Source organism: Meles meles, chromosome 8, assembly GCF_922984935.1.
Source record: "Meles meles chromosome 8, mMelMel3.1 paternal haplotype, whole genome shotgun sequence".
In the NCBI taxonomy this organism is placed as follows: domain Eukaryota; kingdom Metazoa; phylum Chordata; class Mammalia; order Carnivora; family Mustelidae; genus Meles; species Meles meles.
Genome location: NC_060073.1, coordinates 379,373 through 403,084, shown reverse-complemented (window position 1 = coordinate 403,084; position 23,712 = coordinate 379,373). Strand labels below are relative to the sequence as shown.

Genomic DNA, 23,712 nt, shown 5'->3' with positions numbered 1-23,712 from the left:
TGTGACCTGCGGGCCAAGAGAGTGGCCTCCAGGAGCAGAGGACAGTCCCCCGCCGACAGCCAGCCAGAGCTCACGGCTTCAGCCCTACCCCCTCAAGGCTCTGAATTCTGCCAACAAGCAGTGCCCTTGGAGGAGGACCCTGAGCCTCAGGTGGGCCCCGTAGCCCCGTGACCCCTGATGTCGGCGAGTGAGACCCGGGCAAAGGACCAGCAACGCACACCTGGACTGCTGACCCTGGAAACACTGAGGTTACGCGCACGCTTTTCTTTCTTTCTTTTTTTGAAAGATTTTGTTTATTTATTTGACAGAGCGAGACATCACAAGTAGGCAGAGAAGCAGATAGAGAGAGAGAGAGGAGGAAGCAGGCTTGCTGCTGAGCAGAGAGCCCGATGCGGGGCTCGATCTCAGGACCCTGGGATCATGACCTGAGCCGAAGGCAGAGGCTCAACCCACTGAGCCACCCAGGCGCCCCACGAGCACACTTTTCTAGGTTGCTGGTTATACAGCAATGAAACCGGTATGCAAAAATTTTGGAAAAGGGCACGGGGAAGCTGCCCGAGAACGGACTTCTCTCAGCTTTCCTGCTTTGCTAAGGGCCGAGCAAGCAGAACGGGGTTGAGTCCAGGCGGTCAGATTCTCCCTATGGAACTCCGAAAGGCAAAAGAATTGGCCATCTCAGGGCCGCGAGACCCTGTGTAGCACCTGGGACGGTGCTACAGCGATGAGGGACGGTGACCGCCACTGACGAAGTGGGAAAGACCCACGCGGGCGTGCGGGGCCCTGAGCCGTCTACCTCCGTCCACCCCTCCTCAGGGGCTGCTGACGATGGTCCTGCCTCAACAGGGCAGCAGTGCGGAAGGCGCAGACGAATGCAGGGCCCCCAAGAAGGGCACAGGCCATGCCGGAGCCAGAGATGGGGGGCCCGGGGGCGGCACCCTGAGCAGGCCACTGTGACTCACGGTCCCACGGCCATCACAACTCCCTGTGGAGCAGTGCACGCTCGGCCTGGAGGCTGGGGGTGAGGCCACAGATCAGAGCCCAACATTCTCAGTTTTTGTGGTAAGACTTTACTAATACATTTTTTTTAAAGATATATACTTTTTTGTAAGATTTGTTCTTTTAAAGATTTTACTTATCTACTTAACAGAGAGATACAGAGAGAGAACACAAGGAGACAAAGCAACAAGCAGAGGGAGAGAAAGCAGCAGGCTCTCTGCCAAGCTGGGAGCCCGATGCGGGACTCGACCCCAGGATCCCAGGATCACAACCCGAGCCGAAGGCAGCCGCTTAACCAACTGAGCCACCCAGGCCCTAAAGATATATTTTTATTTGTCAGAAAGAGACTTTATTTGTCAGAAAGAGAGAGAACACAAGCAGAGGGAACAGCCAACAGAGGGAGAAGCAGACTCGCCACTGAGCAAGGAGCCCGACGTGGGGCTCCATCCGAGGACCCTCAGATCATGACTGGGGCCAAAGGCAGAGGCTTAACCGAATGAGCCACCCAGGCGCCCCCAAAATATATATTTTTAAAGATTTATTTATTCCAGAGAAAGAGAGAATCCGCGTGCAGGTGTGTGCAAGCAGGAGGAGTAGAGGGAGAGGGAACGGGGGAGAGAGAGAGAGAATCTCAAGCAGACGCCCCACTAAGCGTGGAGCCTGGCATGGGGCTCGATCTCAGGACCCTGAGATCATGACCTAAGCCAAAATCAAGAGTCTGACTGACAGAGCCACCCGGATGGCCCTTTCAAGTAGGTAATACTGAAGCTGGAAAGTCAGCAGCCCGCTACCAAGCCGGCCGTTTACAAGAGGAGCACCACGGCAAGAAAAGCAACAAGCAGAAAGGGCTGCTCTGGGAAGGGCCAGGAGGCCCTCAGGGATATAGGAAAAGCCCCTTCTCCCCTTCTCAAGGTCTGACTACACTTCCCACCTGCTAAGGACAGGCTGCCATCTGTTGGAAAGGCTGGTGCCGAAGGAACAAAGGGCACTCGCGTACGCAGACAGGCCTGCGAGCCACAACCAGGGCCTCAGTGCCTCCCGGTAGCGCCTCCCCACCTGCAGGCCTGGCACCTGCATCTCCCTCCCTCCCGGGCCTCGGCTCTGCGCCACCTGTCCGTTCACAGCAGCACTCGGTCCGCTACCGCCAGCCCCTGCCTCCTGTTCTTCACAGCACAGCTTAGACGGGCCTCTCTGGAAGCTTCTCCACACCGCTCCAGGCCCACGGAACCCTCTTCTGGCGATGCCCCTATGATCCACTCTTGCCACGGACTGCCCTTGTCATAACCGCTTCTTTACACCACTGTCTTTGCTGCTCAGTGGTGAACTCAGGAACGGCAGGCCCTCAAACCTTTGCTGGAGGGACGAACCTCCTGCCTTCAGCCCTGCCAATGCCAAGTGTCTGTGCCTGAGACCTGCTGCAGGTCAGCCCAACGCCACACACGTCGATCGTGGGGGACAATCAGAAGAACTCTATTCGTGACCTGCAAACTCAGGACATACTTTCAGGTCCCTGTGTACAGCATCCAAAATCCAACTGTGGACGAATAAGTCACCGACACACACAAAGTTGCAAACTCACAGCCGCTCCTGCTACCGCAATCCTGGTCCTTCAGGAGCCCGCTACCTTTCTGTAACATTCTAACACCGCCAACCGCAAGAGCCTGAGCGACAGTGATGCGCAGATGGTACTGGCTTTAGGACCATACCTCTCTCCCGACTTGATGACTACTTCCAAAGCCCAGCGCCCTATCAGCAGTTAGGGCCAAGCGCGCCCTCCTTGGAAGGTGAGCACAGCTGGTCTCAGACAGGGTGGCCCGGCCTGGGGGGCCCTGGGAAGCCACGTAGCAGCCAGGGTGGCTAGAGGGACAGGGAAGGAGGTGCTGTGCACCCAACCAGAGTTTCTTATGGCAACATTTCCTATGCAGAAGTTCAAGGGCACAGAAGTCAACTGGCATGAAGGTGCTGGGAATTCCTTAATAAAATCACTTCCTGCACTTGTCAGCTCTCGAGGAAGCCGCAAATGGCTCCACTGAGCTGGCCTGCTGCGAGTCGTGGCCAGGTGGCCCTGGGCCACAGCAAGCCTCTGCTCACTGTGCCGGCAAATCCACTCTGTGGGCTCACCCCAGAAAGACCCCAGTTCGTGCTGCTCCACATTCTTCAACATTTTAATCTTTAATGACGTTGTGCCGTCAAACTGAACTCTGAAACAAAGGATTACAACGAAAATGAGCCCCTGCCCCGGCGGAAGGTGAGGCTCAGTGTGGGCAGGCCATCAACTCCAGCACCGTTTCAGAAACAGCCGTCCCTGTCAGGGCGAGGGAAAAACAGGCGGCCGCGTGAACGGCGGCACTCTCACCGGACTGGTCCTCCGGGCCCCCGTCCTCGTCCTCGTCGTCGGTGCTGCAGCTGCGCTCGCTGCCCGTGTCGTCATCAGAGCCCCCGCCGGGGCCGTCACTGCTTTCTTCTATAGCAAAAGAGGTGGACCCAGTGTCACAACCAAGGCAGCGAAGAGGGACACCGCCTCCCGGAGGCACGGAGGTGCCCGGACGTGCCCACCAAAGGGGCTATGAGCAGCTGCCCACATGGGTGGGGACAGAAGTAGGGAAAGCCCACCCTCTCGCTCCACTTACATCCGTCCGACTCAGCTCAACAGGAAGATAAACGTACGTACCCCTCATGCAATCAGAGGCAAAGAGTAACTCAGAAAAAAGAGTAAAGGTTGGAGACCGACCCATGCAGATAACCGTCAAAAGGGGCTCCGCACACGAGGCCCTGCTGCTTCTGAGAGGTGCGAGCCGCAGACACCTGCTCCCCGCCCGGGGTGGGGAAAGGGGCGGGACTGGCTCACCAGCACTGCCGGCCAGGGCGGCGGGGCTGAGTCGCGGGTGTCCGTCCGGCCCTGGGCTTCGGCCCACAAGCTCGTCCAGGCTGTCGTCATCCATCACTGGACATTGGCGTTCGCTCTGAAATAAACCAGAGTCAGAAAGTTCCCAACTGTCCCAGGATGCAACGCTCCCCTCCTGAAAGCCCAGCAGTCACTTGGCACACAGCATGACCCGGTGACATGTTCATCCGGAGGACCGGGAGGCCGAGCCATGAGAGAAAGCAACTTGAACTGCAAAGCTGTGCACAGGGAGGAGAGAAGACACTGATTCTCATCTACAGAGCAACAAAGTCAAATCTCAATGTACGACGAGCTAATTAAGCTTCAGTCTGGCACCTACAGCACGTCCCGTCCCCAGAAATCCGGACGCCAGGCACGAACGCGATGGCTTATCATAAGCTGAGGCAGAGCAGGGATCTCAACCTAGTGGGGTAGGTGTCAGAAGGGTGTAGAGGGCTAGCAGGACCCTCTCCCTGCACTCTCCTGCCCTGTCACTCTTGGCCAACGTTGGCCAGCCTGACCTCCGCGCACCAGATCACCACCAGGGCCGCATGTCAGCTGAGCTGCTCTGACTGCACCCCCACCACGGGACACAGAGGTCAGGCTCACCTCTCAGACACCATGGCCACTTTGCTCTTGGGCTCCTCATGTCCAAAGGGGGAGGGGGGACACCTGTCCTGCCTCCTCTGTCCTGTCACTGCAAGGACAACACAGAAGACCGAGACAGATGACCTCACAAATGTAGCAAAACGCATCTACCTCCACTGCCAGACCTCCACCTTTTGACCCCAAATAAGGGCTCCTTTCTCAACAATGCTGCTCACTTCATTTCCCAGGTGGAGGGGACACTTCCCACAAGGAGTCCCTCAGTAACTTATAAAGCCAGGACGAAGAAAACCCTCCCTGGGGTATGGTGTGCTTCAGGCCAAGTCCACTATCCATAGTCAGAGGAAAGGGGTCACACAAAAGCCCAGAAGGCAGAGGAGCAAAGCAAGAACTGGGGAAGGAGGTCCGACCAGGTAAGGTTCTCTTCGTGGATCCCACACGCAGGCTTCTTCCCCCATGGGCCACGTGCCACCACCAAGAGCCTCATGCGGCAACCAGAGGAGGACTTATCACCACCACCACCTCTGGACAGACGCTCCCGGAGAATAATCCCCTGGTGGGGCCAAGGCCAGATTCAGACTCTGGAGAGCCTAACTTTCCTTACAAAGCCCCCAATTCTAAATTAGCGAGGACACGTTAATTTGATGAAACTCTCAAGTGCCTTATGCGGTTCCTAGCGGGAAACAGTACACTCAGAGGTGCTTCTATAGAATTACTCAGCCCCTACAGCCACCACCTTTCCTCTACTTAGTGTTCTAAGGTGGAGAACGTGAGCCATGGCCCCACTCAACTAAGGGTCTGCACCCTCACTGCTTGGTGACTCAGCAGCACAGCAGGGACCCAGCCGTCCTGCAACTCCCGGCCATGACTCCTGCTGGAGGCATGCAGACCTCAGGACATGACAGGGCCACAGCCCTTCTAGGAGGATGACACCTCTCCTGGGGGGTCAGGGAAGAGGGCCTAGAACATTCTGGCCTGTGTCATCACCATTCCCACAACTGGACTCCACAAGGTCATCCTGGGACACCTACTCCAATGTCTACCCTGCCCCTAAAGTGTGTCGCACGGGGCGCCTGAGTGGCTCAGTGGGTTAAGCCGCTGCCTTCGGCTCAGGTCATGATCTCAGGGTCCTGAGATCAAGCCCCGCATCGGGCTCTCTGCTCAGCAGGGAGCCTGCTTCCCTCTCTCTCTCTCTCTGCCTGCCTCTCTATCTACTTGTGATCTCTCTCTGTCAAATAAATAAATAAAATAAAAAAAAAAAGCACAGTTAAAAAAAAAAATAAATAAAAAAAAATAAAGTGTGTCGCAAACTTCCTGCCCTGCAGGGAGGGAAATACCTTTTAGCAACCCCAAAGACATGGGTTTGAACTGCACAGGTCCACTTGCATGTGCAAAGTTTTTGGGTAAATACAGTACTATAAAAGTGTTTTCCTTCCTTACGATTTTCCTGGTAGCATTTTCCATCCAGCTCACTTTATTAAAGAAACACGCGTTCATCAACGGCTTATGTCATCGGTGAGGCTTCCATTCAACCAGACGGTCAGCAACAGTCTTCCGAGGGAGCCAAAGTTACGCGTGCGTTATCCACTGCACCAGGACTGGCGCCCTAACCCCTGCGCTGTTCACGGGTTCGCTGTACCAACACACAGAACCCTCTCAGGGAGCGCGTCACACACCAGAAAACGTAACCCCTGAGGCCACCTAAGAGCACAGCCGGGGGCGGGTTCTGCGGATTCTTTCCCTGATGATGTTATACAAGCACAAGGTCCAAAGTCGGAACAAACAGCCCCTGGCTTCTACCCTGGTGCACCAAGACCCAGGTCCCCCGGTACTGGGCAGCGGCAGGGCCTGCCTCAGAGGGCTGTTGGAAGAGGTCAACAAGGCCACGACTGGGTTTGGGACACAGGGGCTCGCCAGAGGTACCCGCCCAGGAGTGGGGTGAACTCCACCTGTCCCTGCACCTGCAGGGTTAAGTCCCATGGGTCCTGTGCTCCTCCGCCACAGCGGGTGAGGGCAGCAGGAGAGCGTTAGCTACGAGGCTGAACATCGTCTGTTCTAACATCATCACGTGACAGTTCGCTGCTGGCAAAAAACCCAGGCGGCCTCTGAAAGTCCTTCCCAGAGTAAGCACCTGTGCAAACGCCGAGGCGGCGGCCACTAGAGACCCTAGCAGCCCTCTCCCTGTCAGGAACACTGTGGTCAGAGCTCTGTGTTCATGGGGCCCTACCAGCAGCCCCCGCTCAGGCGCGCCTGCCCACGCTCACTGTCCCTACCCCAGCCGGCAGGCTCCAGGCCACAGGTAATGCTGGCGGTACTCCGGGGCTCTCCTCTCTGCTCTAGATTTAGGGAGCTGAGAGATAATAATTTTTCTCTTTTCAAATGCAAGGACCCAAAGCACCTACAATTCCGACCCTTACGAGGGAACCCAAAGAACTTCTGGTGGTAACCGGCCCCTGTGCCAGGCCCTGAGCAAGCAGGCCAGGTCCAACATCTCACACCCGGCCAGGGCTGTCGTTCTTGACTCCACGTCTCCCACGAAGGACAAGAGACCTGAAAACGGGAACTGCAGTGGAAGTGAGAGAGGAGGCCCAACGAGGTGTGTGCAGGGCTGACGTGGACACCAAGCGTCCATGCTGGGGGGCTGCAGAGAAGCCCAAAGCTGAGCTCGCCCCGGGAGCCCTGCCACTGGCCTGGTGCAGAGACTGCACCGGAAGGGGCCAGCCACTGTTGCTCTGACTCAACACTCTCCCTGAACAAACCCTCCGGAGGTCCTGGGAAGCTCGCCTGAGCCTCAGGGTCCAGCCACACGAGCCCCGGCGGGAAGGAGGCTCCCAGGCCGACTACCACTGGCTCTGAGAAACGACGACAGCACGTTTTCTCCGCGACTGACACGGCACAGCCGGGCGCCGCTAGAATAAAACAGCGCGGAGCCGGGCCGGAGGCTGTGCGCTCGGCAGCTGCGCGCCCGGGCCAGTCGCGCACCCCTCCCGCGCGGAGCGGAAGGACCGGACCTACTCCGGCGGCGCGCTGGGAGGACGACCCGAGCTACCAGGAAACCATCCCGCGGGCCGCTCGGGCTGCCCAGACGCGGACGAAGCCGCTGGCTGCAGGGGCCACCAGGAGCTGGAAACGAGTTGGCACAGGGTCACGCCTCGCTCACACCGGGCACGGCTGGGGGGTTGCCACGGGACGAGACGGGTGCGCCCCCCGCGACTGTGGACAGGCCGCGGTGACCCCAGAAACCCGCCTGCGCGCCGAAGGGGCTCCCGGCCTGGACGCCGGCCCTCCTCACCCGCCCTCCCCGGGCCAGCGCGGCGCAGGCCTCGCCCTGCGGGGCAGGCCGCAGACAAAGCGCGCGGCGCTCGGAGACGGCCCTCGCGCCTGGGCGCGGCCGGGACTCCCAGGCCGCCGCGGGCCCCGCACGTACCCGAGACCCTTGCGTCCCTCCCGCCGCTCCCGGGCGCTCGCCGCGCCGCCCGAGCGCCGGCCTCGACTAGGCCGCCGCCACCGCCGCCGCAGCCGCCGCCGTCGCCGCGCGCGCTCCCCGACCCGGAAGTGTACGGAGCCGGCTTCCGGGCCTCCCGCCTCGCCCCGCCCGTTGGCGGGGACCACTGGGACCAGGGCGGGGAAGAAGAGCCTCGAGGGGCGGAAGCCGCCGCTCGCCGCGGCCGAGGGCCTCGAGGCTTCGCAGACACTGCTTAACGCTGGCTCACCGCCCAGAAAGACAGTGTCTGGAGGAGCTTGTGGGGTCAGGCCCCCGCCGGTAGGCTGTTCCGTGTCAGCCCTCCCCCGCCGGGACTTGGTACAGCCCAAGCCCCCGCCCTCCGCCCAGGGCGAATGGCAGCGGCCTTCCGGCACACCTGAGACCCCGCCCCCAGGCCTGGCCCCGCCCCACGCCCGTGAACACGCCCCCACCCGCTGCCCCGCCCCCACGCGGCGGCCCGGCCCTCCCGGCGTTGGTCACGCCCCCAGCCCCGGTCGCTGTGGCCACCGCTGCCCCGTGGCGCCGTGCGGTCGTTCCCGGACCAAACACTGCGGAGTCTTGTGAGGGCGGGAGGAGCCCCCAGCCCGGCGCCCCGTCTGCTTCAGACGCCGGAGACCTCCAGCGCCGTCGGTCAGCACCGCGTGGTGTGTGGCAGGCCGACCCGCGCTGGGATGAAGGATGAAGCAGGGTCGGGCCGGGGCTAGGAGCCTGGGAGGACTGGCCAGTGTTAGGCGGTGAGGATGGATCTGGCAGTGACCGGGGTGGGGAGACCCCGGAAACGAGGCCAAGCCGGGGGGCCGGGCCCAGTGCGGGAAGTGGCCAGAGGCTAGGGGCTCTGGTGGATCTGGAGCTGGAGGACCCGCGCCGGCTCCGCGGGGCGGGGCAGCAAGGGGGGGACCCCAGCTCGGGAACCACCATGGCCTGGGCTGGGCTGGGCGCGAGAAACTCCTGGTAGATTCTGAAGAAAGGGGATTTGCTGAGAGATGTGCGAAGTAAACAGGAGGGGAACCTGGAAGTCAGGCAAGGAGGGACACGTGGGCACCTTCTGTACAGTCACCGCCAGGCCACACGGGCGAGCCACCCACCTGCCACGTGCTAGTTCCAAGTAAGGACACAACATGTGTACCCTGCCCCATGCCCCTCATAGACCTGCACTCGGTTCCCCCTGCTGGGTTTGGGGTGGTGCTTAGTGCACCCTGTTCTCCCGCCCACCCCAGCACAGGCAGGAACATACACGAGGTGCGCACTGCTCCCCTGTACAGGAGGGCGCAGCAGGACTGGGAGCTACCTTGGTCCTATCCAGCCCCCACCAGCAATTTCCCCACCATGAGGCCTGCACACAAACAGGGCCAGAGTGGGGGAGCCAGGTACGGCCATGTTCCCTGACTTGGGAAGGCGGGCTTGTTAGCGTCCGGGCCTGCCTTAACCAGTGACCACAGACTGGGTAGCTTAAAACAACAGACGATTTTCTCACAGCCCCAGAAGTTACAGATCTGAAATCCAAGGGAGCTCTGCCCTGGGGGAATCTAGGAAATCCTTTCCCGCCTCTTCCAGTTTGTGGTGCTCCAGGCTTCCTTGGCTTGTGGCCACATCACCCCAAAGTTTGCCTCTGTCTTTACATGGCCCTCCTCTCATCTGTCTCTTATAAGTACACTTGTTGGACTTAGGGCCCACCCAGGGAAACCAGAATGATTTTGTCTCAAGACCCTTAATGATGGCTGCTGAGACCCTTTCCCAAGTAACCTAACGTTCCCAGGGTCTAGACATTTGGATATAGACATCTTTTTGAGGGGACACTATTCAACCCACTACAGATGGTGATAAGGGGCGCATTTGGAACCTGCAGGACTGGGGGGACACAGCTGGAGGTCATACCAAGACAGGAACTCAGAGTCACCCTGACTCCTGGCTTCTCTCTGTCACCCAACTCCAAACTACTTTCCTCCAAACCTCTACCCTGTCCTGAAGGTGTGGGCCTCCTCAGGGGTCCTGCAGATTCCTAGTGTCCCTTCCAGACCGCGGAATCCAGGCTTTGCTGACCTCTCCCCTGAGGAGCACCAGTAGAACCGAGCCGGCTCCTTGCTCCTCTGTGCTCTCTCCCCACCCATAGGCAGCCGCACCCACAACATCCCCGCCTTGGATTTCTATCCCCCAGCTTCAGGCTCCTGATGTCCCAGAGCCTCTGCACTTAGCCACTCAGGCAATGGTTTCGAAGGAAGAAATGAAATGAGTGTGGTGATGGGAAGGGTGCGGCAGGATCTGTACTGGGGCTGTGGCACCTGGGGGGCTCCAGGCCCCACACAGGTAGGATGCAGGGAGGTCACTGGAGGAAGGGAGAACCAGGAACAGGTGGTGTAGAGGCCAGGATGGCCACAGGTGAACCACGAGTGTCAGGGGTGGCTGAGGCCGAGCCCCTGGGCAGTGAAGAGCCGAGGGCTCCTTTGAAGCTGCCTGGAACCAGGTGAGTGGGGTCCACTAGGGAGGGCCAGGGTCTGAGGCAGATGCGGGAGACTGGGTGATTGAGGTAAGGGAAAGCGGGGAGCCCTGGCTCACACTGGAAGGGCGCAGAGGGCCTGGGAGGACTCCTGTGCCGGGAACAAAAGGAGAGCAAGGGTCTCTACCCCATTGCGGGTCCGCATGACCCCTGGTTCTGCCTCAGGGGTCCCCTCGGCCGTGGGCGCGGGAGGAGAATGTGAGGGGAAGGGGGTCAGGGCCAAATCTCCCTTGGCTGCCACCTTAGGGCATCACCGAGGAGTCAGTAACTCCAGGTCTGGAAGTCTGTTCTCACGCTTTATACTTCTTCAAAGCCCAGACAGGACGGGGCAAAGCACCGAGGGCCCTGCGCCCCGCGCCGTGTCCCCTCCGCACTCGGATTCCGAGCCTTCCAAGGTGACGGATCCCACCGGGGTACCGCGGAGCCCCGGCCGGCCAGCCACAGCGCTCCGCGGGTCCGCGGGCAGTGCGGGCCCCATGTGCGTCCGGAGGGCGTGGCCGGGCTACGTGCACCGCAGCCCCGCGTGTTCCCGGGAGCTGCGGGCCCACGGCGAGGGCCGGGGGAGCGCCTCGGGCGGTACCACCCGCCCGGCCTGCGGGGGAGCCGCCCCGCACGGCAGCTGCCCGGCGCCCGCAGGCCCCGCCCGGCAGGTGGCGGCCCCGCCCCGAGGCCGACGTGCGGAAAGGAACGCGCCCGCCGCGCCCGCGAGGGGCCGCGCGGCGGTGGGCGTGGCGGCCCGCCCCCACCTCGCGCCCACTGGCTGGGACGCAGCAGGGCGGGCCCGGCCCGGCTGGGCATTGGCCGCGAGACCCGCGTATTTGCATACGGGCCGGGGGCGGGGCGCGGGCCGGCGCCGGGTGCGGGGAGGTCGGGGGCCCGTGCGGGGCCGGTCGGGGGCGCCGGGGGTCCGCGGCGGCCGCCGAATTTGGGCTGAGAGCCGGCGACGGCCCCGCGCCGCGTTTGCAGGTGACGCGCGAGGGGTCCCAGACCGGCGGGCGGGGGCTCGGGCCGGGCTGGTGCGGTGGGGCTCGGACGCACAAGTTGGAGGGGAAGGAGGGTTCGGGGGTGGGACGGCCCTTCTGTGCACCCGGTGGTCCCTCCAGGCGCAGGGCAGCCACTGCCCACCGCACACTGCGCTGCTCCGGACCCACTGTGCGTGTGACAGCGGCTGATCTGTCCCTGGGCAGCGCGACCGCCCCGGCCCTTCTGTGATCCTGGTGTGTCGGGCAGGGGACGGCCAGACCAGGTGGGAGGACAAACACCAAGGCGGGGAGAGGGCACCCCTTTGTCGGCGCTCAGCAGCGGGGTGGGGAGGAAGGGCAAACACCGTGGGGCTTCACAGCCCTCCAAAGAGGGGACTCAGCTTGGGCCAGATGCTCCCTTGGAGGGAACTTTCCTTGTGTGTCTCAGGTGCCAGGACCTGCAGAGTTGCTGGATGGTCCTCCGAATGTCGCCAACCTGAAACAGGTGTTCTGGTCAGACCCTTGGCCCTCAGGACCGGACCCCCCACTACCTGCCTCTTGAGGCCACCACTGGGAACTCAAGGAAGATGGTGACAGATTTGGCTTTTCTGCATATTTCTGCCACTCAGCAAGAATGCCAAGGACCCACTTGTGCCAGCGGTGGGCCCTCCCGGAGGCGAGGGCACCCGGCTGAGTCCCCAGCCTGTCTGCCACCGGGCCTGCTTTCTCTGCTGGTTTTTTGTTTTGTTTTGTTTTGTTTTTAAAGATTTTATGTATTTATTTGACAGAGATCACAAGCAGGCAGAGAAGCAGGCAGAGAGAGAGGGAAGCAGGCTCCCCGCTGAGCAGAGCGCCCGATGCGGGACTCAATCTCAGGACCCTGAGATCTTGACCTGAGCCGAATGCAGAGGCTTTAACCCGCTGAGCCACCCAGGCGCCCCAGGACCCTGAGATCTTGACCTGAGCCAAAGGCAGTGGCTTAACCCACTGAGCCCCCCAGGCGCCCCTCTGCTGGGGTTCTCAACCCACTGTGAAGATCTGCTGGTCGGAGAGCATATCCTGAGCAGCCTCCAGGCATGCAGGGGCCAGGATGCCTGCCGCAGGCCCTGTCTCCTCCCCAGATGGTGGGCGTTGATGGCTGGCACTGGGTCTGCAGTTGTCAGGGCAGCCCGAGTTGAGGCCTTGCATGGACTTGGACTCACCTTTGGAGGGACACTGTCGTAAAGGTCACTGTGGTGCCCTGAGGGTCACACCCAGCAGGCTTGGCAGGACAGGTTCTGCAGGCGACAGGGAGGTTGTGGGTGGCCCTTGGGGTTGAGAACCAATGGAGCCAGTTGCCTGCCACAAGGCAGTGACTTGCTGTGGGTGACCCCCAGGGAGCCCCCGTGTTCCCAGCCGGCCCACAAGAGTTCTTCAGTACCGGGGTGAGCAGGAGGGGCTCCAGCGCCATCCCCCAGCACAGTCTGGCCATTACAGAGACATTGATGATAACTGGGTCCTATCTCACCTTGGCCAGGGAACTGGGCTGACCTGGCTTGGTCCTGCCTTGCCATGGCCTGGGGGGGTGTGTCTGGTGGGGGTGGGGAGCTACGTCTCTCCTTGGCTCAGCATAGCTCCCATCGTTGTTTTCGAAGTGCAGCTTAAAGCTCCAAAGTCAACTTCTCAACAGCCCCAGTGTTCGCTTACTGATTTGACGCGCTTCTGGCCACTTGTGGGGGATATGGGATTTTGTCCACCTGGAACAGCCACAGAGGTGGAAGGTTCTGCCCCCTTCCCCACCCCAGAGCACACTGGCTACTTGAGGACCCTTCCCAGGTGAAGAGGGCTCAGCAGCTTCTCAGCCAGCAGCAGACCGGGGACAGGTCCCTGGCGATGTCTTCAGAAGGAACAGCTGTTCTTGGAAACAGACACAGGAGGCCGGGGGTGTGCGAGCTCTGCCAGCCCGGGACCGCTTCCCTTTGGGGTGTGGGAGAGCACATGGCACCGGGAGGGAGTGGGCTCATTCCCAGCCAGCACCCGGCTTTGCCCTGTGCTGGTGCTCAGGGCAGGTGCTCAGAGGAACATCCGACCCTCCCGAGCACAGGTGAGGGCTGTGGGTGGGGAGAGCAGGCCTCTCTGACCTGGTGGTGACGGCCCGCCGCCCACTGCTCCAGCCCTCCCACCCAGGACACAACGTGATCGGCATTTGCGGTCCAGGCCGTACCGTGTGACTGTGCACTCAGCCCCGTCTGTGCGGTAGACCGTGGGCTCAGGTGGGAGCGTGGGTAGGAGCTATGTAGGGCTGGGGCCTTCGGAGTGAGAAGCCTGGGCCAGAAACTATCCAGTCCTCATTAACCCTCCCCCACAAGCTGCTCTTGGTGACTCCCTCGCTCCTGTACTCAGGACTTCTTGTCCGCTACGGTCAGCCCCAGAAGAAGAGAACACCAGGCTGAGCTCGGGGGCTACTCCAGAAGGCTGAGCCCATCCAAAAGTTGCTGACCCCCAGCCTCAACAGACCCCCACCATCGAGGGTGCCTCCATCTCCCGTGCCCCAGCACGTCGGCCGCGCCGAGCCGTGTTGTGACCGTCACAGAGGGTTCCACTGCCGGCCACGGCGCTCACAGGTGCGGCCTGCAGCCCGTCCCGGGCCCAGCACTGTGATCGCTGCCCTAATTTTGAGCCTGCACACTGACCTGGGAAGCAGGGGGGCCTGGTAGGAGGCTAGGCAGCCACACTCTCACGGGGCCAACACAGCTCCTCTGGGCAGAGCTCCTGGGTTCTGGGCAGGAGTCGGGACCTGCCCCCACAGGCTCTCCATAAACCTCAGTAAACCTGATAGGCAGGTCTGGCGCGTCCTTGAGTCCTCTTGTCCGGGAATCATCTCTGCCGTGGCAGCTCCTGCTCCTGGTGAGGAGTAGGCCGGAGGAGCGCAGCCAGTCAGGGGAGGGCCCGCACAGACACCCAGACCAGGCCTGAGGCTGCTCTAAGGCCCCGTACTATGCCACTCTTGATCCAGGCTTGGGCGGCCAAGGAGAGCCCCTAGGTGGGGATGGGCGCGGCAGCTGGAAACGTGAGGCCCTACAAGCCCCCGTTTGGAGAACTGACCACTGGTCCCTGGGAGACCCCTTTCTCAAGAGCCCTGGTCGTGGCCAGCCCCAGGTAGCTTGGGGGACTCCCCAGTGACCCTGGCTGGTCTCAAGTTTCAGGGCGCACTGAAGCCATTCTGCGCAGTTTATTGAGGTTTCGGGGTTGGGGTAGGGGAGACGGCATGCCCGTGTGTACGCGCAGGCTCGAGGAAGGCTGCCTCCCCCACACACGCACAGCCACGGCTGAGTGTCCGCACGTCTCCCGTCCCCCACAAGGAGCCGCGACCTTCGGGGTGTAGCACCCTCGGAGCTGGCCAGGGGCTCGGCAGACTCAGCAAGGACCGGGGCTAGGGTCCTCGGCCTCCCTCCAGCCCCGCACAGCGGAAAGCCCGGGGCCCTGAGGTGTTGTCTCAGGCCCGGGCACCCCGGCTTCCCGCCGCATGGGGGAGCGTCTACTCCACGACGACCAGCTCTCGGGTCGTCCGGGTCGGGCCGGCCGTGGCTGCCCTTGCTCGCGTCCCGGCGGGGCCGGCGGGGCTCGTCCGTCCTGGGGCCAGAGCTGCTATCTCCAGTTCCGCCTCCCTGCGGCAACTGTGGGGAGGGCACAGGTTGAGGGCACCGAGCGGGACAGGAAGGCCCCGTCGCACCCGAGGTGGGGAAGACGGACGTACTCTCTGGGCTCGGGCTGGACGCTAGAGCAGGATTCCGAGGGGTTCTCGTGAGGGGCTCTTCTCTGGCCGGAGGCAGAAGATCCTGTGGGGAGAGGAGGTCAGCCTGGAGCCAGGCCAGGCCTCCCACGCCCCCGGGCTCCCTCCGGAACCATCTGACCTGGGTGCCGAGGGGGCCCCCGTCTGGCCGCGGCGCGGGGGGCAGCGCCGGCCCCGTCTGCTGGATGAACTCCTGCAGGTTGCATTGACGCAGCTCCCGGTTCAGCTCCTCAAGCTCCTGGGCGTGGGCCTGGGGCACATGGGGCCCTCAGGGGACGCAGCCACGGGGCTCCATGGCCTCGCGCTGTCCTTGCCTGCCCTAGAGGCCAGCCCCCAAACCTGCTCGCACTGGGGCCCCTGGCAGGGGTCGGGGGCCTGCGGGCTCACCTGTAGGGCGTGCTCGGCCGCCTGCAGGGCCCTGCTCACCAGGGCCAGGCTGCCCTGCACTTCCGCGCTCTGCCGCTCCTGGGCAGCCAGGTCCTGGCGCAGGCGTTCCGCCGCAGACTCCGTGGGCGAGGGCGGCCCGGGGGCCTCTGAGGCCAGATGGAGCTCCGCCTCCAGGGCACGGGCCTGGGCATCCAGGGCCTGTAGCCGGGCAGCGTGCTCTGCGGTGGCTGCGCTCAGGGCCTGCAGGCGTGCCTGCCCCTCCCTCTCCCGAGCCTGCTCCCGCCGTAGCTCCTGCTCCCAGAAGGCCTCCTGACCCAGCTCCGCGGCGTTCCTCCGCACCCTGCGCTCCAGGCCCTGCAGGTCTGCACTGGAGCCTGGGACTGGTGCTACGGGGGCCACAGGGTCAGGTGATGCAGGGCTGGGGGCCAGTCCGGGGCACCCCAGGGTGAAGGTCCGTGCTTTGCGCTGCTCGTGGCCCAGGGCTGGCCGTGGCTTCGGGGGGAGGCTGGCACGGACTGGGCAGCGCTCGGGAGGTGGGCAGCTGTCTGAGGAGGGCCTCCCAGCAAGGCTGGGCCCTGTCCGCCTCAGGACAAACTGGACATCACTGGCAAACTGTCCACAGGTGGCCTGGGCACCCACTGGACACTCTTGGGGCAGCAGCTGCCGTTCCTTTTCCCTGAGACGCTGCACGAGCACAAAGCGGCCCGTCTGGCCTGGGGTAGGAGGAGACAGGTCAGCCGAGGCACCCCACCACCCCACCGTCCATCCACCTGGCTTGAGAAATTAGGGGAGGGCAAGGAGGATCAGCAGCCAGCCCCAGCCTTGATGGGGGAAGGGGACGGAGGACCCGGCCCCACCTCAGGTGCCCCTGTTGGGCTCTCTGTGCCTGAAAGGACTCACCTATTGCCTGGGCTAGTGCGAAGACGACTTCCTGACAGGTGGTTTGCTCTGAGACCCCACAGACCACGCGCTGTATGCCATCCACCCACACCTTGAGCTCCATGGCCGCCAGCCCGGACAGCATCCCTGTCCCGCAGGGAGGACAAAGGCCAGAGGGTCAGGCCCTGCCTGGCCCCACCACCGCCTGTCCTCTCTGCTCACCCCCAGAAGTGGTTCAGGGCTACTGCGCCCCCCCCAGTCAGTCCCGATCTCCTTTAGCCTAGCCCCACGCGCGGGTCACACGCGCTGGGGTGGAGGCACAGCCAGCCCCCCCAAGGGTGCCCAGGGTGCCCTCCAGCAGCTCTCTGAAGCTCCCCACTGCCCAGCCTCCTCTTGCCCCGCCCCACTCCCCGGAACCAGGCGAATCATTAGCCAGATCCAGCACTTCCTGCGCACCCGGGCACCTGGCTCGAAGGGCACTGCCCCTCCCACGGGACGCCGAGCCCCGGCACCCAAGGGCGCCCTCACGAAAACACGGCTTCCCGCTGCCCTGGGAACGCCCCTTCCCCGCCACTCCGACCTCGGCCCTCCGGAGCCACGGACCTGCGCCGGGGCGGCCTCGCCGGGGTGGGCAGCGCCCTGGCCGCTCCCTCCAGACGCTGCGCTCGCCCCCCCCCCGGGCCGCCGTCGCCCTCGCGGGGCCGCTGCAGGTGCGGCGCGGCCCCCACGGCGGCCCAGCCCGCGTCCCTCCGTCGGAGGTGCCGCCCGAGGCCGCGCCCCGCACGCGGGAGGACCCGGGCCCCTGCGCGGCTCACCTGGGCGCTCGCCGGCCTCCGGGACCCAGACTCGAACTGGCTGCTTCCCGGAGCCCGGCGCCGCCGCAACCTGCCGCCTCCAGCGCCGCGGGCGAGCCCCGGCTCGCCACTCCATTGGCCCGCAGCCCGAGGCCCCGCCCCGCGCCCTCCTATTGGCTCCCAGGATCGCACCGCCCGCCCTGCGCCAACGCCCATTGGCCACCCCGCCTGCGCCCCGCCCCTCCCATTGGCTCCCCGCCCGCCCCGCCCCCGGCGGCGCCCAGGTGTGGGCGGAGCTCGGCGGCGCGAGGGGCGGGCCGGGCCTCGTCCACGCACGCCTGAAGACCGCGAGCGACGCGGAAGCGCTCGGGGTCGGCTGGCGGCGCGCGGCGCAGGTGTCCGGTCCGCCTCCGGGCCCGCTCCCTCGGGAGCCTCCCGCTCCGTGCGTCTCCTGCCGCGGGAGGGGCACCGGCCCGGGAGCCCGCGGTCTCTGCGCGCAGAGGGGCGGGCGCGGCCCGCGAGGCCAGGCGCCCCCCGACCGGCTCGGTCCGGAGGGAGGCGCTGCGGGAGCGGGGTGGCGGCCGCCAGCCCGGCGGTCGTGATGGGGGAAAGGCTGCCCTGAAGCTGCTGCGGACGGAGCAGGACAAGGACCCTGAGCTCATTGCCTGCACCCCTGCCTGCCCCGTGGGGCCCGGCGCCCCCCGACTTGTGGACACACGTGGGCAGCCCGAGCCTGCGAACCGCAGCCGGCCCAGCGGCCAGGGTCCCTCACAGCCTCCGTGGGAGCCTGCGCTGCCCCTCACAACGCGCCGCGGGTCCTCCCCAGCCCAGGAAGTCCGGGAAAGCAGAGTCGGATCTTAAGGAATGATGGAAAGTGGGGCGGGGGGAGGCGAAGGCTGGAGGGCCTCGGCCTGTGTGTGGATCTGTTCTGGGGCGGAGGAACGGTTGTCATAGTTATGAGGCTGTCCCCAGGGCTCCCCAAGGTGGGAGCCGGACTGGAGAAGGACTGGCTTCCGACCTGGGGTTTAGGTGGGTGGGCATCAGCGTCCGAGTGGGACGATGCTGTGGGAAGCACCCGGGGGGCTCACTGATGGAGTCCGGTAGCCCCCACCAGGCAGCCGGCCGTGCCCCCAGTACCTGCCTGCTGCCGCAGTGAGGGTGGGGCGGGACTGTGGGAGCCTCCCCAAGGTCGGCTGGGGTGGCAGACTGAGTGTGTGACCATGGCAGGGCCTGCTTGTTGCTCCATGATCCCCTGAGCCTGCGAAGGCCACCTGGGCAACAACCCAGCCTTTCAGTTTCTCCTTCCCGCTGGGTCGGGAGGTGGGCCCAAGGCTCACTAAGGGCCCTGGTCTGGGGTTTCCCTGGAAGCTCCTGGTAACAAACAGCCCCTCCCCTTCTGGGTGCTGGTATCCATGGCAACACTCTAGAGCCTTTCTTTCCCTAGGCCGCTTGGATTTCAGGCCTCAGGTGAGTGTTTGGGGTAAGGCCCTGGGCCTGGGGGCATCACAGGCAAAGGACCAGCCCCTCTGGGGACTCTTGCTCTAGGTTGAGGGACAGGACCTCAGGTCCTAGAAGGCAGGGTGATGGGGGATGACAACAGGAAATGTGCACTCAGGTGACATGTTGCCTGGGGGTGACCTGCTCCTCGTCCTGGTCAGAGACATACAGACGTGGGCACACTTGTGACCAGCAGTCTAGCGTCCTGTGGGGTACGTGCACACACGCATGCACATACACGCAGACCTCTTTGGAGTGGTGCCGTCTAGGGCTGTCAGACGTACGCACACGCTCATGGCCTTGTAAGGAGAGCCCCGCAGGGGTAGCCACACACAGGACACAAGGTGAGCCTTGGGCCCACTTCCCTCCCAGCTCCCCCAGGAACACCGAGAATGGCACCTGAGTCTTGCCAAGAGGATGAAGAAGCCGAGAAAAAGGCTCCCTTATCCCAGGTGGACCAAGAGCCAGTCAGCGCCCACCTGGAGCCTCCTGTGGGCACACCCCAAGAGCCAGAGGGTCCCACATGCACACAGGACGCCAAGCCCAGCTCTACACGGGTGGTCTTCTCCGTCAACCTACAGTAAGGAAAGGAGGGATGGGTGGCCAGCCACTCCAGCCTGGCCAGCTAGGGGGCAGGGCCTGATCACTGGCGTTGCAGGTTGGCCCCTGAGTCTCTGGACACTCGTACCTTGCGGCTGCTGTGGGGCCAACGGGAGCTGGAGATCCAGGCTCTGCGGTGGGCCGTCCAGAACCGCCAGGATGCCCGGCACTGCCACGTCCTGCGCAAGGTGGCTGGGCTTCCTCCTGAGAGGTGACCAGCAAAGTGCTCGTCCCCCAGCCCAACCCAGCCTCTGTCCTGGCCCGAATCCCCAACCAGCGGTCCCGACGGACACTGCAACTTCTTACTCTGGCCCTAAGCCTCACCTGAAGCCTGACCCTCTACCCTAACTCTGAACACACCGATAGTTGCTACGCCTACAGCCCAGACCTCTCAGAGCCAGACTTGGCCTGGCTCACTGGAACCCTATGCCCTTTGGCCCCCAGTGTCAATGAAGAGGGACCCCTCCTCCCTTCCTTGGCTCTGACCTCAAGGCGGGGGCTGCTACGATTGCCCCTTCCCCCAGGAGCGCACATAATCAGGAAAAGTTCCTACAAAATCAGGTCCAAAAGCTGACTCTGGACTTGGAAAAGCAGAAGGAACAGGCCCAGCTGGTGAGGGGCAGGCGGGACCAGGGCGCTGGGGAGGGACCCAAGCTGGGCTGAGGAGCAGCGCCCAGGTAGGGGTTGGCCTTGGGGGGTCAGCAGCTGGGGAAGACCCTGCCCACCTGTGTACCCTCCGGGAGCAGGAGAAGTCCCAGCTGGAGGAACGTCTGCTGCAGACCACAGCCACCATGCAGCAGCTGGAGGCTGAGCTGCAGGCCTTCCAGAAGTCCTGCCTCCTGCAGCTGGCCCGCTCCTCCTGGGTGGGGCGCATACTGCGCTCCTCCACTGGCAGTGTGGAGGTGAGCCCCGCTCGGCCCGCCCGCTTGCCTCCTGTGTCCCCCTCCCCAACCCTCCTTGGACGTCCCCTCATTGTCTCTCCTCCAGGTCCTTGGGTGGGGCTGGCCTGCCGGGGAAGCCTGTCTCCCCTCAGGACCACGGGGCAGGGAGGAAGCCCCCGGGTCCACCCACCTGACCCACTGTGAACCTGTGCCTAGTGAGGTCAAAGGAGAGCGCCCCTCTCCCCCAGCCCCTGCCCACCGGCCTCCGCTCCCGTGTGCAGGTGGTCACCGCGGAAACCCTGATGGACTTGAGCGACATCTCTGAGAGTGAACAGGGCCCCTCCACTGGGGAGGTAAGAGAGGTGTGCAAGGCCCCCCCGTGCTCACACAGCCAGCAGCCCTGTGGGCGGGGAGGGCCACGTGCCTGTCGCTCCCTGACCAGGGCTTCCGGCTGGAGGACGTGGACTGGAACAGCATTGCCCAGCGGTATCCCAACCTCTTCAGCAACATGGAGTCCAGCTCAGACCCAAAGTAACTCTGCACCCTGTGCTCACCTCCAGGGGTGCGGGGTGGGGGGCGGGGAGTGCCTTGGCGTATGTGGACCAGAGCCCAAGTTCTACCCTGAGCGTCCGTGGATGGTTCGCTTACACCTTCCGAGGTCAGTTCTCCCATCTGTAGAACGGGGTTCACAGTGAGGGGAAAGGGCTCCTGAGCCCTCACAGTCCTTCCAGGAGCCTTCCTCCCCTCCCCCTCACCCCCGGGTACCAGGGTGCCCCACCCCCTGGGGGTGCTAGATGGGCGCGGGGCTGGAGTCTAGAAGTCAAAGGCAGCAGCAGCAAGCAGATCAGCGGACTGTGGCCCACAGGCACCCACGGCCCCTGCCACCGCCAGAGGCCCCACTGTCGAGCGAGTGGGGCTCGGAGCTGCGCAGACCCGGGATAGAGCAGCGTCTCAAGAGTGTCGAGTGGAGCTCCCTGCCCTTCACGGGCACGAGCAGCTCGGGGGGCGCGGACTCCGACTCCAGCAGTGGCCGTCTGGCTGAGCATTCCTGTGTGCAGGAGGTGACAGGACACCCCCCGTGCACGCCAAGCCGCGACGAGCTGACGGAGGCCGGCTCCAGGAGCCTCAGCAGGGAAATGCACACCCAGTCCGGAGGTGGGGTGGAGCAGCTTTCCCCACTTACTGCCCCCCCCCGCAAGGCTGTGATCTCTGCCCAAAGCCCTAATAGCGTGTCCCCCAGCAGCTCGGTCTTCACGCGCCCCGAGCAGGGTCACTGAGGCCTCTCCAGTCTCCTCCCTGGGGGTTAGGGTGGTCTTGGAGGGTACCTGCTGCTGCATGTGCGCTCTGGCTCTCCACCCCACCCCCCGTACTTGGAGTTCTCCCTCTGCTTCCCTCAGCCTCCCGAGTCCAGCCTTCCTGCTCTGAATCTGAGCCCCAGGGCTGTGCCTCTCCCGACTGCACCCATGGGGTGCTGTGCATCAGTCTGGCCTCGCGGGAGATGTCCACAGTGCGTGCTCTGTACGGGGTGCCCCTTCCCAGGTCTTTCCCTGGATCTCAGGACGGCCCGGCGGGACAAGCCAGGCAGGACAGTCCTGACCCTGACCGGGGAGCCCTGTGCAGCTCCTGAGCACCCGCATTCAGGGCGCCCCTGGAGGTGAGGGGGTGACCTGGCGGGGTCCTGGCAGGAGGGCCGTCTCCAACTGGGACGCACTGGAGGGGTGGCCAAGCCTCTCTACACCCACCCTCCCCACATGCCACCCCAGCCCAGGGTGTTCCTGCCTGAAGATTGTGGCCGTCAGTGCCCGGGAGAGGTTTGTGCGTGTCCTCAACCAGTCGCCGGAGGAGACCGCGGACCTGGGTGGGCTCATGCTGCGGCAGCTGGAGCGCGGCTTTCCTGTGTGCATGTACCGCTTCCCGCCCCGCACGCTGCTGCCTCCGTGCCACCACATCACAGTGTGTCCCCGCCCCCTGCCCCCCCCCGCCCCGCCCTCGGTGGCCTCGGCTCAGGTCCCCACCGCGGCTCACCCACCCCCTGGCCATGTCCACCAGGTTTGGGGCGAGGGGCCCTGCAGCACCAAGAAGCTCCTGCCCTCGTTCTTGGGCCAGGAGCCCGTGCACTTCCACTCTAGCCGGGGCTGTGTGACTCTCCTCCTGAACCCCAACGGCGAGGTCAGCGTGCGTCCCAGCTGGGGGTGGGGTGGGGGGGAGCCCCGGTGGACGGGGGTGACCCCCCTGCCTCTCCCGGCCCCCTGCAGGTCCTGAGCGAGCATCAGGCCCCCCACTGCATGTCCTCCTCCTCGAGGATCTTCGCAGACAACACCGATTTGTCCATAGACCGCTTCCCGCTCTCAGAGGCGGGGCTGGTGGCTGACCCCTGCGTGCAGGGGCCCGGTCCTCGGCAGCTGCGGGCACGTAGGGTGCAGGAGGCCCCGGCCAGACGGCGGAGGCCCAGGTGGGCTCCGCGGGTCCCTTGGTCTCCACTTCCTCCCAGGCCCCACCCCTGTAACACCCTAGACTCCCTGCTAAGGGCCGTACCCCACCTCAGATCCAGTCCCCTCTGGGGGCCGCTCCGCAGGCTGGTTCCTGGTCAGGACCACCACTTGCCTCCCCATCCCGCCTCTCCAGGCTCGGCACCCCCCATCCCCCCCTTCCCGCAGGCGTTTTCGGATCTCACGACCCCCTCGCCCCACCAGGACGCGGGGCCTCTTTCCCCCGCTGAGCGCCAGCAAGACCTCCCGCCCGCGGGCGGTGCCAGCGCCGACCGAGGCGGCCAAGACGCCGGCGCCGGAGCTGCTGCCCGCGGTCCCCGGTGAGTGCGCGGTGCGGGCGGCCCGGCGGGGAGGGGGAGGCAGGCCCGACCCCACGCGGTCATTGTTCCCCGCAGAGGCCGGGCTGCGCCTGGAGCACTGCCAGGCCAAGAAGGAGCCCAGGGTGCGGGTGAGTGCGCGCCCCGGCCCGCGCCCCTTGGCGCCCTCCGGTTCCCCGCCGTGCCCCCTCCTCCGCGCGGGCCCCCGCCCCGGCCCCGCGCGCGTCTGAGGCTCCGCCCCCCAGGTGTGCTGCAGGGGCGTGGACCGGGGCTGCCCGATGGTGGCTTTGTCGGTGCAGAGCGCGGCTGAGAGCAGATTCGGCTTCCGCTTCCTCCCCTGCCCGCCGGTCACCGCCGCCCCGAGCGCGCGGCTGTAGGCGGCGGAGGCGGGCAGGCGGGCGGCAGCGTTTATTGAACCAGCGTCGCCGACGAAGTAAAGCGCCATGTACACCTGAGAGCCCAGAGGGTTTGCTTGGGGTTGGGGTGCCCTGCCCCGAGGGAAGGGAGCTGGCCGCCCCGTCCCTGCGTGGGCGAGGAACCGCGCACATCACCCCGCGGCCGCACGGGCTCTGGAGAGGGCCTGCGGGAGAGCTGGTGGGCCCCCCTGGAAGGAGCCGGGAGCTGGGCCTGTGCTGGGGACCTGGCCCTCAGCCTGGGCTCGCTCTTGTGT

General features: G+C 64.4%; 3 protein-coding genes across 7 annotated transcripts in view; 1 reads left to right on the top strand and 2 right to left on the bottom strand.

The window, feature by feature from the left end:
* Window positions 1-8,063, bottom strand: part of PHRF1 (PHD and ring finger domains 1) — a 28,241-nt gene extending 20,178 nt beyond the window's left edge. For all 3 annotated transcript variants that reach the window (XM_046016310.1, XM_046016311.1, XM_046016312.1), the window contains exons 1-3: window positions 7,914-8,063; window positions 3,845-3,959; window positions 3,353-3,460 (exon numbers count right to left, since the gene is read on the bottom strand). In XM_046016310.1, the coding sequence (XP_045872266.1) occupies window positions 3,353-3,460; window positions 3,845-3,938 (202 nt within the window). In that variant the 5' untranslated portion in view covers window positions 3,939-3,959; window positions 7,914-8,063. The remainder of the gene's footprint in view (window positions 1-3,352; window positions 3,461-3,844; window positions 3,960-7,913) is intronic.
* A 6,559-nt stretch (window positions 8,064-14,622) lies between these two features.
* Window positions 14,623-17,393, bottom strand: RASSF7 (Ras association domain family member 7). 2 transcript variants are annotated; one of them, XM_046014371.1, is made up of 6 exons: window positions 17,280-17,393; window positions 16,486-16,611; window positions 15,586-16,298; window positions 15,320-15,448; window positions 15,163-15,244; window positions 14,623-15,082 (listed from the first exon to the last, which is right to left on the bottom strand). In XM_046014371.1, exons 2-6 carry the CDS (start codon window positions 16,607-16,609, stop codon window positions 15,054-15,056), a joined length of 1,077 nt encoding a protein of 358 aa, XP_045870327.1. In that variant the 5' UTR covers window positions 16,610-16,611; window positions 17,280-17,393; the 3' UTR covers window positions 14,623-15,053. The 2 variants fall into 2 exon arrangements, with proteins under 2 accessions (XP_045870327.1, XP_045870326.1); XM_046014370.1 differs by lacking the exon at window positions 17,280-17,393 and adding an exon at window positions 17,068-17,257.
* Window positions 17,394-17,654: 261 nt separating this feature from the next.
* On the top strand, window positions 17,655-23,419 carry LMNTD2 (lamin tail domain containing 2). 2 transcript variants are annotated; one of them, XM_046016082.1, is made up of 14 exons: window positions 17,655-19,335; window positions 19,414-19,566; window positions 19,880-19,967; window positions 20,102-20,257; window positions 20,518-20,589; window positions 20,679-20,767; window positions 21,102-21,391; window positions 21,776-21,890; window positions 22,000-22,189; window positions 22,286-22,405; window positions 22,492-22,688; window positions 22,930-23,045; window positions 23,121-23,173; window positions 23,288-23,419. In XM_046016082.1, the coding sequence occupies exons 1-14, from the start codon at window positions 19,148-19,150 to the stop codon at window positions 23,417-23,419; spliced, it is 1,959 nt and encodes a 652-aa protein (XP_045872038.1). In that variant the 5' UTR covers window positions 17,655-19,147. The 2 variants fall into 2 exon arrangements, with proteins under 2 accessions (XP_045872038.1, XP_045872037.1); XM_046016081.1 differs by having other exon boundaries at window positions 20,518-20,598.
* The last annotated feature ends 293 nt before the right edge of the window (window positions 23,420-23,712 follow it).

Coding starts and splice junctions, on each gene's coding strand:
- RASSF7 (XM_046014371.1), bottom strand. CDS start 16,609: ATGCTGTCCGGGCTGGCGGCCATGGAGCTCAAGGTGTGGGTGGATGGC. Junction 16,299..16,485: donor CGCACTAGCCCAGGCAATAG/GTGAGTCCTTTC, acceptor CTCCTACCCCAG/GCCAGACGGGCCGCTTTGTG. Junction 15,083..15,162: donor GTCCAGCCCGAGCCCAGAGA/GTACGTCCGTCT, acceptor CCCTCCCCACAG/TTGCCGCAGGGAGGCGGAAC.
- LMNTD2 (XM_046016081.1), top strand. CDS start 19,148: ATGGCACCTGAGTCTTGCCAAGAGGATGAAGAAGCCGAGAAAAAGGCT. Junction 19,968..20,101: donor AGAAGGAACAGGCCCAGCTG/GTGAGGGGCAGG, acceptor CTCCGGGAGCAG/GAGAAGTCCCAGCTGGAGGA. Junction 21,392..21,775: donor AATGCACACCCAGTCCGGAG/GTGGGGTGGAGC, acceptor GCCCCTTCCCAG/GTCTTTCCCTGGATCTCAGG.